General features: G+C 43.4%; 1 protein-coding gene across 1 annotated transcript; it reads right to left on the bottom strand.

Moving 5' to 3' along the window:
- Positions 1-534: 534 nt before the first annotated feature.
- On the bottom strand, positions 535-13,882 carry vcam1b (vascular cell adhesion molecule 1b; the record flags this gene model as incomplete). The annotated part of the gene is made up of 10 exons (XM_084443848.1): positions 535-695; positions 1,024-1,284; positions 2,557-2,829; positions 3,451-3,753; positions 5,953-6,225; positions 7,590-7,862; positions 8,575-8,832; positions 9,029-9,334; positions 9,485-9,710; positions 13,838-13,882. The coding sequence occupies 10 exons, from the start codon at positions 13,880-13,882 to the stop codon at positions 535-537; spliced, it is 2,379 nt and encodes a 792-aa protein (XP_084299974.1).
- Between the last annotated feature and the right edge of the window lie 2,474 nt (positions 13,883-16,356).

Below are 16,356 nucleotides of genomic sequence, written 5' to 3'. Positions count from 1 at the left end.
AGAATACATAATCAAACTAGCCAACTCACTTACTGTGAGAAGTGGTGTCTGGTGATCTCTCCCTCAGCAAATGGCTTGCAAGCAATTTTGTAACTGATGTACACTTAAGGTAAAATGTTTCCAAAAAATCATTGTGCATATCATACACCGTCATACTCATAGTCACACTCATACTCATAGCATGGACTGTATTTGACCCAGGTCTGACATAAACACCACTTTTATGCACATACACACAGGCACCCACTCACAAAATTTCAATAATACACAACCTGATCTCACTTGATCTTCTTTCCTCTGGCTGAGAGAAAAGCAGAGGCCAAAAACGTCTTCTACAGACATGAGAACACTGGCCCAGCGCATCGGTGTTGATCTTCAGATGTGAGACATCCACCTCGGCCTCAAAGAGGCAGTCACCCCCGCTCTGTCCACGGGCTGACCAAGCTTCGCCCGAGGGAAACCGTCCACAGGGCCGTACAAAGCACTGTATACATAATATATCAGTTTGTAAACTACCAGTTGGACGTTGACAGTCTATCCTGTGCCAGGAGAACACTTGGCCAACTCGTAAAATCCCTTTTTCCTGGCTCTCCTCAGGTAGTCCAGCATCAAAGCTGCGGTGCTCACCATGATGCCCACGCAGATGACCGGAATCACAATAGCGTTCATGCTGCTCGGAGGACCGGAGCTCTTCTCTGCAAACAAAGAACAGCGAGAACCAAGAACATGAACCCAAATGCTTATTTACTCTCATTTACTTTTCATTCCATTTTCTAGTTGATGTTTTTACAGCTTGCAACCTCTCAAATGACACTGGTGTTTGTGTTTGATGGACAGAATTACATTACATACAAGATTTGCTATTCTCTGCTATTCAGTCACACATTCAAATTCCACAGTTGTTTTTCAAGAGACCATCTTTCTGACTTTCAGTTTTGAAATGATTGCACAGAATCGGCCATTCATCCTTTCTAGTGGTTGTATCATTTTTTTTTTAAGAAAAAACTTTGCAATCTCACTCACCCATGACTTGAATGGTGAATATCTCAGTTTCATAACCCAGGTCATTGGTAAAGTTGACCAAGTACAAGCCTGTGTCATTGACCGTTAGATTGACCAACAGAAAGGTGCCGTCTGGGGAGAAGAGCTCTGTGTCATCGCCCAGTTTCCTCAAAAGTACCAGAGGTGGAGGGAAACTAATGGAGTGACAGCAGACCGTGATATTCTGGCCCTCTTGCACCTCGGTGGATGGGTACACAATGACAGTAGTGTTCCTTGGAGGTGCTGAAAATGAGGAAAATGAAATATGATTAAAGAGGGAAGAGGTTAATAACTAGGCTATTATTACTGTAGCCAAGTGGTGACAAAATAAAGAAATAGTACAATTGCAATGGAGCAATTATTCTAACCGATGGCAATACGATAAGTATGACCTAAGGACAGTTTTCTGTAAACTATTCCACTGTTAAAAAGCTGTTATTAAGCAAAACATCTCCCATTTGTTTAATTCCTATAAAACATAATCTCGGGGACACTCTGATGAGCTCACATTCTGCTCTCCACGCATCGGTCTGGACTTCTTCCCACCTACATTGATTTCCAGAAATTACAAAATAAACAGGCCAATCAGGGACTGTGTTCTGACTGCTGTTCTGCCCCCAGTAGACTCGTAGTTGAAGCGTGAAAATGAAATACAGGCCACTGCCAAAACAGCCTCCTGAAGCAATGAGCGCTAGCTTAACGTTAGTAGAATAAACGTTAGTAGAATAAACACAGCCATACGTGCAGTTCTTGCAGAAATGGACTCAACAACAATAACCCTTTTAACCCTGAAAGTACAGTGACAACATTTTGAATATTAATTGGATTTTCCCTATAATACTAGAAAGCGCAGTTTCTCAGCTTTCAGCAAGTGTTGGAGTGAGGAATTTTTTAGATTTGTTAGATATTCTTTTAACATTATTAAATATTTGTTAGATATTTTTAAAATGTTGCCGGTGAGGTGGTCGTATCGAAAGGGTTAAACAAGAACAACAGTATGCACTAGCGGAGTTTCTCTGAGTAAAATATGTTTTCTCTGTTCTTTCGACTGGATTTGGCAACGGTTTTGTTACGCGTCAATGCAAGTAACATTAGCCTACTCCCGCCCACTGAACACATTCTGTATCACAAAGGGGAATCTTTTTGGAAGATGGTTTCCAGGCTACAAAAATGGTGTTTTCATGCTGAACGTCCTGTGCAGTGCCGGATGACAATACAAGTCATATTCTACGGTGTGACAACACTGCAGTACACGAATAGCTTAGTGGTCATATTTATAGACTAAAGCAGCTGTCACACATGACAATGAGAAGGCCTCATATGAGCATGAGTAGCTATCTACGTGGGAAGCATGTGGTAGCAAGATGTGAAAGCTTGTGATGTGTGGGAGGGAGAACAGTGACCTACTTTGGAAAAACCCCAGAATAAAGAGAAGCAACTCGGCAGGGTAAAGAGTACCATTGTTTTTGGTACTTGCGTGTGGGAGAGTGCTGTGTTATGCAGTGTGGGATTCACCTCTGACGATAAGATGGATGCTCACTTTCTGGCTGCCGTGCTCGTTGGAAGCCAAACACTCAAACTTCCCAGAGTCCTCCAGCAGGGCGAAGGTCAGGGTGAAGGAGACGGACGAGCTGTTGCTGGACTGAAGCTCTGTCTCTTGGTCCTCTGTGACTCTCCTCAGGACCATGTGAGCCTCCGGAGCCTCCGAGAGGCAGGACACCGTCACACGCTCCCCCTCCTTCACCCCACCGGAGGGGTTCAGAGAGATTAAAGTATCCCTCGGGGCATCTGGAACAATAAGACTCCGGTCTGTTCGGGTTTAAACACATTCATTCATTCATTCATTCATTCATTCATTCATTCATTCATTCATTCATTTATTCATTCATTCATTCATTCATTCATTCATTCATTCATTCATTCATTCATTCATTCATTCATTCATCCATCCATTCATTCATTCATTCATTCATTCATTCATTCATATATTCATTCATTCATTCATTCATTCATTCATTCATTCATCACAGGCCCTTGGTGCCCATGAGAGAGGGGAGCTAACGTAGATGGGGATCAGGCCCATCTGACGGGGTGCTCGTATGTGAGGGCCAAAAGTAGAATCAGTTAGGGCAATCCAAATAAAGAAATACATCTCCCATAAACACTTGTAACTCCTGAATATATTCATCTGCACACAGATCACATGGAGAACTGTAGGGAGTGGCTCTCAGCACAAAAAAAACCTTCATTAAAATAATGAACTGATCAAGATCTTTGATCTGGGCCACAATAAGTTACATTTGCTGTATAGAGGTGCAGTAATCAGATCCTGCATGCCATGCTGCTCTCCTGAAAATGATTTGATGTGAAGGTCTGAGCTGCTAGTCTGTATTCTGTATGCACACTCACAGTGGAGCTGGAGAGTTGTGACCGCCTCCCTCCTCCTCTGAACGCCGTCCATCTCCAGAGTGACCCTGCAGACGATCTGCTTGCCCTGGTCCTCCATCCCTACCGGGTAGGATATCGTGGAGGTGACATTCTGCAGGTCAGGGAAGTACGACCCCACTTCTGAAAAGAGCTCTTTCTCCCCGTCCAGCCACTGGATCTGGACCAGACTGGCTGGATAGACATCCACCACTAAGCAGCGCAAAATGGCCGCCTGGTCTGGAAGGAAAGGGCCATAGTTCTCTATCATCAAGCCGGAGGGGAAAGCTGTGAGAGACAAAGATGGAGACAGTTAGTCTGGAAGTCTTGACATCAAAGTACAACATTTTGTTTATGTTCACTAATGTGATGTCAAGGGCCCTGATACATAGCCTGGCATCGCCAGACAAAAATGGGGCGTTACCAACAGGCGCAGACCAAAATGCCTCTGGACTCAATTGGATAGACCTACAACCAATCAAAGCAACGAAACGCTGGTTACAGTCATCGCATTAAACCCACCCCATATTAGATAAGAGGTTATGATTGGCCCAGCACATTTCATGTTTCTGAACATCTGTCTGAATAGGTGGGTTGCCAGACTGATCCGTGGAGAGAAACAGAATGTGAGCTCATGTGATCAGGATGGCGATGCCTGGCTACCTGATACAGGGGTGAGTTCAATCTGAAAACCATGTGCACTGTTTTGCTACAGTTTCCGGGTTGAGCAACATGATTCCTCTAAACGGTGTGCAACGGGCTTTGAGGTAAATGTTCTCTCATTTGGTGGGTGTGTCAGAGGTGATTGATCTCAGACTGATACATCTCAGCTGCCATAGGTGCACCACTGTCATAACACAGGGTGTTCAACGCACCTTTGTTTCCGTTTCAATAAACGTTTTATCGTGGCTGAACTCACCCCAGGTTTCTGTAATGAAATTTGAGATACTGTTCCCAAAGTGACATGGGATGCCTCAATTCCACTGACTCAGTTTGCGTGGCGTTCCACATGCAGTCAGGTTATATTCAGTCCTCCACACGGCAACTCCCACCGAGTGCTTTTCAGAAGAGAGCACTTGGTTTGATATCCTGCCAGGCCGTCGGGGGGCGGGGTACCCATCTCTTCTACTACTATTCGATGCGTCCCAGATGTGGCATCCGTCAAAAACAGACCCGGTGTCTATCTCTACTGGAGCTCTGGGGAGAGCTGGTTCTGGGACGCTTCTGAAACGTGCTGCAGCGCATCTGGTGGAAACACAGTCACTGTCTACGGCTGGTAACGGGAAACGCACCACAACTGTTCAGTCAGTGGAGTTGAACCGTGAGACCTGTCATATGGAAAGAATAATGAACTCACTCTGTACCATGCCTGACATGCCCCCCGGGCTGACTTATAGTTATTCAGACAGACCGAGGACTATTTCACAAAAAACTCCCTGTGAACAACAACAGAACCCTCCCCCCAAGAAACAGCAGTAGAGACATACAATAAACACTGCTGTAAGACCAACATGTAAAATAAAAGAAACACAAACAAGAAAACCTGTATGACAGTGAGCTAAAAACTGTCCCATTCTTCAGAGAGATGTGTGGAGACCATCTTCATGAAATGGCCCACAAGAGCCGGGGAATCAAGTTTCAACTTGCCCTGAAGGCCATTCCATTGGATGCTTTTATCAAGTTTCATTTGAATGCTTAAACCACACACACACACACACACACACACACACACACACACACACACACACACACACACACACACACACACACACAACCAGATCACTGGACATCTAATCTGCCTGCTTTGCGTGGGAGAGCAAAGAGCAGTAAGTTTCATTTTGATTTCATCAGTTGAGGAGTATTTTTCCAACCCCCAGAGACTCAGCGAGTCAGTCAGTGAGACCAGACTTTCCCAGATGTTATGCAACCGTGGGGAACATTAATTTATTAAATAACCATAACACCACTAAGCCTCAACACACTGAAAGATAAACCTAAATCAATCATAACTCCATCTGCAACAAGTTATAATTCCTTTGGGCTTATGTGTTACATGTTATGCAACCGTGGGGAACATTAATTTATTAAATAACCATAACACCACTATATTAATAACCATAACACCACTATATTAATAACCATAACACCACTATATTAATAACCATAACACCACTATATTTCTCACTGTGTGTATGAGAGAACTCTTTACAATACAGTATATGATATATTATCATGTGCATGAACATGTTACTCTCTCTCTCTCTCTCTATCTCTCTCTCTCCCTCTCTCTCTCTCTCTCTCTCTCTCCCTCTCTCTCTCTCCCTCTCTCTCTCTCTCTCTCTGCCTCTCTCCCTCTCTCTCTCTCTCTCTCTCTCTCTCTCTCACTCTCTCTCTCTCTCTCTCTCTCTCTCTCTCTCTCTCTTCTTGTCCGCTAATCATTAATTATTGGATAAGTGGATAAACTATAAGCTTTAGGAGTATACTCACAAAAGACATTGACCTGTGTGTGCTTGACCTTGGTGACGGAGCCACACTTGGCCTCACACGTGTAGGTTCCCTCCTCCAGGAGGCTCAGGGGCCCCAGGTGGAGCTGCGTGAGGGGCCCCTGGGTGTGTGTGCGGCTGTGGACCAGCATGTCCAGCGGGCTTTTCCAGAGTAGGAGTGGCTGGGGGCAGCCTGTGGTGTGGCAGGAGAGCACCAGGCTGGAGCCCATCTCTGCGCTGGTCACCCTGGGCTCCAGCTCCACCTCCAGCGGATGGGCTGAGAGAAGTCAGCAGAACCACAATTCAGTTTTAGATAAACTAATTTGATCCATTTTAACTCCTGAAGTGCAAAACATGACAACATTTCACAAAACACAACTACATTTCAGATATTACAGAAAGGTTAGGATAAGACTTCTTGTTATGATTGGACATAACCAAGTCAGTTTATAGTCATTTCCTGTTTTTACTCTCGGACATCTGGGGCCTTTTACCAGTCTGAGGCAAGTTGGATCCGCCGGTGCCAAAAAGAATTGAATTGACTTGGGTTCTGTCCAATCATAAACAAGATGTGTTTATTCTTACCCTTTCCATAATATCTCAAATTTCATGTTTTGTGAAATGTTGTGTTTTCTGAAGTATCGTTGTGTTTTGTGAAATGTTGTGTTTTCTGAAGTATCGTTGTGTTTTGTGAAATGTTGTGTTTTGTGAAATGTCGTGTTTTGCACTTTAGGGCCACCGTCAATTCAGTTCAAAGTCATTGAGTTAATACAATCAAATGTAAAATCCATTAATATCATTGTAACAATAGCTTACGAACAGTGTAATACATAATGTAGAGTCAGAGTTGCAATAAGCTTGCACAACAGGTGCTAAATATCCAACTTGCACACACTCCCAGAGTCAGCTAATCTTTGCTTACTCAAAGCACTTTCTCACCACTCTGGCCAGTGTCTGCCACAAATTGATATAAAGTCAGTATTAAAGCGTCAGTAATAAAGCTATTTCCTACCACTAGATGGAAGTAAGAGACTTGTTTACAAACAATAGGCCTAAAACGTATAATAAGGCAAGGGGGCGGAGCAAAGTTACAGCCCGCTGAAATAAAAATAGAATAGAATAGAATACTTTAATGTGGACTTTAATGTCCACGAGTGGACATTTGTTTTGTACAGGTCAGGTCAGCAAAAACACATACTTCACACCACAACAACAATAAAGATAAAAAGTTAAAAGACAGCAAAAGCACATCTCACACCACATAACAAAAATAGATAAAAAGACAGTACTACAGGTCGATGACAGAGTGTTCGTATGTTGTGTCAGGGTCTCAGGACTGGTTGAGCAACAATGCTGGAATGCAGGAATCACAAGACTGGTTGGGGTGAGTCATTGAAGTTGGACGCTATTAGGATGCTATGGAAACAATTGGATATCAGGTGGTTTTGACAAAATGTGATGGGGAAAAAATCAGTTATTGCAGCTAATTTTTATAGAACATTTTGAGGAGGCACTGCCTCTCGTGCGTACTCAGACCACACGCCGCCGTCTGTGAACTCACTGCACCAACCATCTGTTATTACACATCATTATGTCATCAATCATGATATCATCGTAAAAAAAAATAAAAATAAAACTTACCTTCAATAGTGATTAGGGTGCTCACTTTCTGGCTGCTGTGTTTGTTGGAAGCCACACACTCGTAAATCCCAGAGTCCTCCAGCAGGGCGAAGGTCAGGGTGAAGGAGACGGACGAGCTGTTGCTGGACTGAAGCTCTGTCTCTTGGTCCTCTGTGACTCTCCTCAGGACCATGTGAGCCGCCGGAGTCTCCGAGAGGCAGGACACCGTCACACGCTCCCCCTCCTTCACCCCACTGGCTGGACTCACCAAGATGGAGGTGTTTTTTGGTGGACCTGCCAATAGGGAATATTCACAAGAGAAAACAATGTCTTGAGTTCCTGAGGTTAAAAATAGAAATAAAGGTGACTGTTCTAGTGTGGCTGCAATGAATTGACCTCATCATGAACTTTGACTTCATTTGATCAAATACAGAGGACACATTATACAATGTACGACATGCCGTACAGTATGTTTCAACCAATCAAGGGTTAGTTTCAAATCTGAATGCAAACATCTCAGGCCTCCCATGTGGAACTTGCCTTGGAGATCACAGGAGATACAGTAGATTAGTACATGTTGTGAGGCACAGATTGCCAGAGAGGTGCTTATCGAAACTTGGAATAGATCTAATATGCAGTCTAATCACAAATCATTCCCTTTACAGTTAGACATCCAGTGAGTGGTAACACACTGACGTAACCCAACAAATGGTAAATGGACGGCATTTATATAGCGCTTTTCCACCTTAGCGGCACTCAAAGCGCTTTACAATGGCCTCTCATTCACCCATTCACACACACATTCACACACCAATGGCGGTAGCTGCCATGCAAGGTGCTAACCTGCTCATTGGGAGCAATTTGGGGTTAGGTGTCTTGCTCAAGGACACTTCGACATGTGGACAGTCAGAGCTGGGATTCGAACCACTGACCCTTCGATCACTGAATGACCCGCTCTACCAACTGAGCTACAGCCGCCCCCAACAAGGAAAGGTCTCCATCTTACCTTCTACTACAACTTTCACACTGACTGTTTGGTTTCCAATCATGTTGCTTGCAACACAGTCATATCGGCCAGCGTGGAGTAGGGTCACGTTCTTGATGTTCAGCTCTGGGCTCTCCCCCACTAAGAGGGGCTGTGCGTCCTGCCGGATGAATCTCCACTCTATCACTGGTCTGGGGTTTCCATCAGCACCACATCGCAGAGTTAAATTGGAGTCAACTTTGACAACATCCGGCTCAGATATCACAGCATGTGGTGCATCTGTAGAGGAAGGGTTTGTTGAATGTGGATCTCAACCAACAAGTTGTTTTCTTAACATACAGTAGATACTGCTTGATGAAATAAATACTTTTTGTTTTTATGTGTTTACCTGGTAAGTGTAAACTCAAAGGTTTCAGACACCATCATTCTAATGAAGTTTCATGACTTAACAATCCTAAAGGGAATGCTGACTTACAAAGGACTGTGACAGAGACATTGGTTTCCCTCATCTTCTCATCCAGAGGAACACCATTGAGATGAAGACTAGCTCTGCAAGTGATAGTCTCCCCTGTGTCATCTTTGGTGGGTGTGAACGTGTAGGTAGACACAACAGACATGGCGTCCTCTTCCCCTTCATGTTCATCCACAATGTTTCCTCCTCTCAGCCACTCAATGAGCAGGGAGCTGGCAGGATGGACGCCCACCACCTCACAGCTCAGAGTGCTCTGCTGATCCAATACAAGATAGTCTTGTCCTGACACAACAGGGTCCTTTGGGAAGGCTGAAATATAAAATTCACGTTAGTTTAAAGAGCTCATTCCAAGATTAGACCCGAGTTCAAAAATGGATCTTCATATCATTAAACATGAGGGATTTTTAATTTTCGAATCAGTAAAACTGAGCTATGAAAGACAACAACAAAAAAACTTACCATACACTCTAACAACTGAACGCAACTGTTTCTTAATTTTTCCACAGCTGACTTTGCAAAGAAGGGTAGCCTCATGTTCAGTCTTCACTGGGTCAAAGATAGCCACAGATTCAGACGCAGCGCTGCGTATCTCAGCAGACATGGGCTTATCTTCCAACAAGCCCCAGGAGATTGAGACACTTTCAGGACAGTCCTTCACCCGGCATCTGAGCTCCTGGCGGCCGCCCTCACGGGACAGGGCGTGACGGGGCGTCAGATCCACAGAAAATGCGGAAGCTTCCAAAATAACAGTAAAACAGTATATAATTTATAATTCTAACATTTATACAGTTATCTACAGTATAATACCCTATAATACCCAATAGAGTAAGAACAAGGTTTTACTTTCTATTAGCCCACTTCTTTACAAAATGAGGCTAAGTTAAAATAACTGAATATAATGCAGCACCTGTAGTTACTAGGCTTATTCCTGTAGTGTACCACTACTTAAATATATCTTATTTGCATAATAAGCAGGTTCCCTAAGATCCACATTTGTACTTTTATTGATCCTGTGTGTCTAGTGGGCAGCTGAAGTGTGTGTGGTGTTTTCTATGTAAAAGCCATCTACTTACTAGATACCATCTGGTTAATTATCCTTATGTAAGTATATTCTCTCTCATATGTACTTTCCCTGCCATTACCTACAGACGTGCTCACTTAGGAAGAGGGGAGTCATTTAAAAACTCTCTTCCCTCATACATACTTTTTATATGTGAAGATTTCACCCTGAAAGAGTACAGAAAGTTCACCCACAGTCTGGCTGTTTCTATAGAGCTAAGTAGTATTACAGTAATAGTAGTGCACAGAAATAACAGAGTTATAGATATCAGCATCAACTTCAGCATCCAGATCAGATAGATGTAAGTACTAGGTAAGTATTCCATCAGGAACATCACTACCAGCTTCATATCAGGGTGGCAGATTAGAGAGACATTACTACACATCCCACAAGCCACTTGACATTCCTACAGCTATTTGCTAGAAGCTAAGCTACATATTATCACAGATATAGAGGTAGTCACTAATGACATTTCGTGAACATATTAAGTACCATGTTCTTAGCCTATATAGGTAGGACCTGGTACTTAGACAGTAAATACTTATTTTTCCTTCATATTTATAATAATAATAAAAAATTACTGGGAAAAATAAATTGGAGATAAATACCACTTGTTACTACTTAACCTTAAGGGAACATGATATACTGTGTATATAATATAGGTATATATAATATATAATTATTAAATACTGTAAGTGGAATACAAGTGGAACAGGGTATGGGGGAGGGAGCCTTGGATGTGGCAAAAGGGCAGCTGAAGTTTAGAGACCCCCCCCCCAAAAAAAAAACCTTGTTCTATGTCACTTAACCATAATATCATGCAGCTACAATGTTGTTACGGCAGGTCTTGCTATGTAGTTACATATTGATTAAAGTTCACTTATGGTAAGGTATTGTATTGTAATTGTATTTGTTCAGTGCAGTTGAGCTCAGAAGTGTAGAGTATTAGGCATGCCACAGTACATGGAAGAATGATGGCTTATCAACAGTCATGGCTTACCTATTACTGGCTGCACAGATATCCAAAATAGAGTCCAGAACATTCCATAAAGTATCATGTTGAAAAAGTTGGATACAAATGCAAAGAAGTTCTATAGTTATGTTCTCTAACTGCTTTGCTGTACGTTGTTGTGAGTTCAGTCAGCCCAGACTGAATAGCTGTGACTTATTGGAAAAGGAGGATACCAACCCAGGGGTAGAATAAGTTCAACACACACCCCCTTAAATATGCTGCTCCATCTCTGCTTCTGTGTGAGGGAATAACCCCGCCCCCTACTGGGCCAGATGGGGGCAAAAATAATTTTGTAGGAGTAACAAAGTTGAGCTGAATAACTAATATCCCACTAATACAAATATCTAGGATAACTTGTATGTTACTATTAATATACATGTATGTTATGTTAATCGAATAACATAAATGTTACATTAACATACACAAGGGCCAGGGCTGTTTCTAGATTTTTCTTTTTTTTTAGTGTAAATTCAACATGGCTCCCCCAGCGGCCACTATTAGACGTGTAATTGACGCGTTGACCCATTGGTGGAATCGTGTCATATAGCTACTACCTGATGTGAGCTAGGCTAGTGCTGTGTGATTACTGGCTAGGCTGCTAATTATCCCTACACATTCATTCTCTCATCCTTTCTCTTTCCCATGTCTCTACATCCATCCATCCATTCCTTTTTCACTGTCTACCGTTCCACCTATTCAAGCAATGTACAGTAGCTCATTTGCTATAGGCTATACATACATTGTATTCATTATGATTATGATGATGATTATTATGATTATTATTATTGTTATTATTATTATTATCATAATCAATTATTATTATAACAAATTATTATTATTAGTATGATAATGATAATGATGTTGATGATTATTATTATTACGTAGCTTGGGAGGTAGAGTGGCAGGCTGGGGATCGGAAGGTCCCCGGTTCGATCCCAGCTCCCAGCAGTGTGCCTAAATAACTCACGAGCGGCAGGGTGGTGCAGTAATTAGCCCTGTCGCCTCACAGCAAGAAGGTCTTGGGTTCAATTCCCAATTGGTTGTCAGGTACTCAGGTGTGATATCTCCCGGGCCTTTTTGTGTGGAGTTTGCATGTTCTCCCCGTGTTCGCAAGGGTTCCCTCGCAAGAACCCAATATGAACAAGTACAATATGAAGAACTCTTCAGTCTGGCCCCTGACCAGGACTTGGACTGAGCACTTGGACTTGATCCCCAGGAGCCACTAATGAGGCTGCCCACTGCTCCTGGCTCTCCTGGAGGAGGACACTGACCAGGCTGCTCACTGCTCCTGGCTGCCCCTGGAGGAGGACACTGACGAGGCTGCCCACTGCTCCTGGCTCCCCTGGAGGAGGACACTGACCAGGCTGCCCACTGCTCCTGGCTCCCCTGGAGGAGGACACTGACCAGGCTGCCCACTGCTCCTGGCTGCCCCTGGAGGAGGACACTGACCAGGCTGCCCACTGCTCCTGGCTCCCCTGGAGGAGGACAGCTTGGATGGGAAAATGCAGAGGACAAATTCCACCGGCAACCCCTGAAGTTGCATGTGTGTGTGTGTGTGTGTGTGTGTGTGTGTAGTGTGCTGTGTCCCCGCTCACCTGTGTGTACAGTACTTGTGTGTGTGTGTGTAGTGTGCTGTGTCACCGCTCACCTGTGTGTACAGTACCTGTGTGTGTGTGTGTGTAGTGTGCTGTGTCACCGCTCACCTGTGTGTACAGTACCTGTGTGTGTGTGTGTGTGTGTGTGTGCTGTGTCACCGCTCACCTGTGTGTACAGTACCTGTGTGTGTGTGTGTAGTGTGCTGTGTCACCGCTCACCTGTGTGTACAGTACCTGTGTGTGTGTGTGTGTAGTGTGCTGTGTCACCGCTCACCTGTGTGTACAGTACCTGTGTGTGTGTGTGTGTAGTGTGCTGTGTCACCGCTCACCTGTGTGTGTGTGTGTGTGTAGTGTGCTGTGTCACCGCTCACCTGTGTGTACAGTACTTGTGTGTGTGTGTGTGTGTGTGTGTGTGTGTGTGTGTGTAGTGTGCTGTGTCACCGCTCACCTGTGTGTACAGTACTTGTGTGTGTGTGTGTGTGTGTGTGTGTGTGTGTGTGTGTGTAGTGTGCTGTGTCACCGCTCACCTGTGTGTCACTGCCATGTAATTGATTAAAGACCTCTCTGGTCCCCTAATAATTAAATCTTTTTAAATCACAACTGTGAATGTTCACTGTCTTTTAATCAATCTGTCAGTCTCTATCATCGGTGGAGAGTAATATTTTCGGCCACGTGTCCGGGTGATTATGTTTGTTTGTTTGTTAGAAAGCAGGATTACGCAACTACCAGACCAATTGTCATGAAACTCGGTGGAGGGGTGAAACATGGACCAAGGAAGAACCTATGAAATTTTGCGGGTGCTCAGGGTGGTCTGCGGGCAACAGTGGGGCATCCACTGGACCCAGTTAGAAGGTAGGAGGGAGAGAGAGAGGCACTAGGGGAGGCAGAAAACGGTTAGTAGCACACTGAGCCATTGATAAACATTGAGCCAAGATAAACACCTTACTGTGCGCGTCTATGACGACACTGTTGTATGGGTATTGTTTGCTTAGCAGCCACGTCTCATCACCGTGGAGCAAGTCAACAGTGAGTGAGTACACTGGTCCACACTTGCATTGGTATACTTGATCTGTCTATGACACTTACTCAGCTCTATAGGGGTTTTCATGAACGGTAGATTTGCATCATCTGCATATTGAACAGACTGCCAGGATGTTGATGGGCGGTGTCCGGGCCGGTCTGAGCCACATGGCCGGGCCTCATTTTTGTCCCAGTCCAGCCCTACCTCCCGACCACGCATTGGTCTTACCTGAAACCATTACCTTTGAATGATGTCAAATCAGCAATTTCCTAAAAATTTCCGTTTTCTGCCGCGAAACGGTTGTTTTGATCAATCTGTCTTCATGAATCGCTAGTTGTGCTTACATAGAGCATAGGCCTGTGGTGGTATTTCACATGCCTCTGTAATATGATCTTTAGAAACGTCTTTCGAAACGAAATAGCTTCCTCACTTGCTCCAGCACGCATGCGCACAGCGTGCTGGAGCAACGATTGCGCACTGTGCGAGGAAGCTATTTCGTTTCGAAAGACGTTTCTAAAGATCAGATCATTTCTTCTACATGCCTCCGAACTACACCAAAGTGATCTCGGTGAGTCAAACGTCTTATAATATGTCGTAAATAAGGTCCAGGTTGTCAAAAACGAGCATTGTCCTTTAAATAGCACATATCCATCCTATCCACTAGCCTGGCTTCGTGACCCTGATCACGTGATCTCTCTCCAGACAGAGGAACAGCATGTGAGATCACGATGGTGAACATGAAATGGCATTCTTTTAACAATAAAGAGAGAAAAATTTTAACAAAAAATAAGTTGATAGATGTGCCAGGATTGAGTTCCGGCTGATGACGTTTGGGAGCTAGCTAAACCAACAGTCAAATCAATGTAATTTGATTAGAAAAAACCCCGAGGTGACATTAGCTAGATAACTTACCAGAGATGAAGTGCGCACCACACAAAAAAGTGTTTGTTGGTCCCCAATCTGCTCTCTTTATGGCTTTAAACCACAGCTTTCGGCCATCATCTTGTCCTTTTCTGTTTGTACAGTTCACAGCACAGCAGCTTTGAGGCATAATTAGCTACATGAAACGGAGCTCCTGGCTACTGTGGCGAGTTCGTTTGCCTTTTTGCCTAGAGGCTGCGTGCTCACTCTGCTGTGACGTAGGCGGCGAACCCATCTATAGGGAGGGAAAGTGATCTCATCGCCCCCTAGTGGAAGCGTTCCATAATGCCGAGAGAATGAATGGGATTTCTCAGACACGTCCTTTGAAAAATTATATCTTGGTCGACACCGAAAAGTTAGTAGAATGCCTTAAACGGCAAATACTTGGAGACAAACTTTATTGATTCTGCTGATCATAGTTGATTTTCAAACAATCCGAATTATATTAAATAATTAGCTGTGACTATGAAAATGTAAAACTAAAGTCCAGTTGCTCATGAGGGTGTCATTTAAAGGTGCTCTCCCTCCAGCTCTGTTTTCAGCAAGGGGGCATAAACCGTTAGTAGATTAGAAAAGAAACATCAAATTGTGTGCAGGTTGATTAGGCAGTTTGACAGGTCATTCCAATCATTTCACTTGGTCAGAAGTGTGATTGGTTGTTCTGTTTTTATCTGTATTGAGCATTCGTGTCAAATCTCTTATTTCATTGATTACACTCCGGAGGAGATGGCACCTTTAAACACATTTCCACCATGGGTCGCAGTGATAGAGAATCCTGCCTACTTTTTTTTTTTAATTAATGAAAAAGCATTCAATTTATAACAAACAGGGAAATATACAATCAATAAAATTTCTAAGATGAGTTATTAACCTCAACATACAGTACAATATGAAGGATATAAGCGGAAAAAAAAAAGACGAGCAGTTTGGCAAAGAATCCTGCCTACTTCAACTGTGAACCAAGAAAGGTCAATACAACGTCACTGTCACGTTGACGTTACACTGTCAACTGTCACTGTCAACCTGACGTTACAGGGACCCATGTTGCCAATGTTTCTGCAACGTTGCTGTAAAGTCTAATTAGACTTAGGAGGGTAAAGTTATTTTCGACCATAGATGGACGTTGTCACAACATCGCCTGATGGTAACTTACCTAAGTACGACGTATGTGCAACGTTTCTGCAACCCACTGTGTTAGTAGGGTATGTGCCAAGGCTGAGCCCGGATAGCCCCAGCACAATTTAGCCCCTGTCTATAACTAAACTAATGTAAGGATACCAGGCCTATAGGTAAACGGGAAGTGGGACCGAGATATAAGACAAAGACAAGAGAAGAAAGAATGAAAGGTGATCTCAACATGATGCTAGGTTTGCTTTTATTTTTCTGTTACCTTTCTTTGCCACCATACGAGAAAGGGTAGACAATTATATAATTTACACACTTGAAAAAAGTTTCCATTCAACTGATATAGCCTAACAACGGTTTTCAACCTAAACAATGATTCTGTCACACTATGAAAATACACAATCGTTTTGAGCAGCATTTATTTGTAAGAAAGGCGCTATACAAATAAAGTTATTATTGTTATTATTATTATTATTATTATTATTATTAACCCTGTAGCTAAACTCATTGTCGAGTCCATTTTCAAACAATTCACTTTCACAATATCCAAAATAACCAAACACATACAGGAGCACTGATGTAACATCCACATTCTGC

Source organism: Borostomias antarcticus (assembly GCF_949987555.1).
Source record: "Borostomias antarcticus genome assembly, chromosome: 10".
NCBI lineage: Eukaryota > Metazoa > Chordata > Actinopteri > Stomiiformes > Stomiidae > Borostomias > Borostomias antarcticus.
The sequence above is the reverse complement of the archived record's forward strand: the minus strand, read 5'-3'. Positions and strand labels throughout refer to the sequence as shown.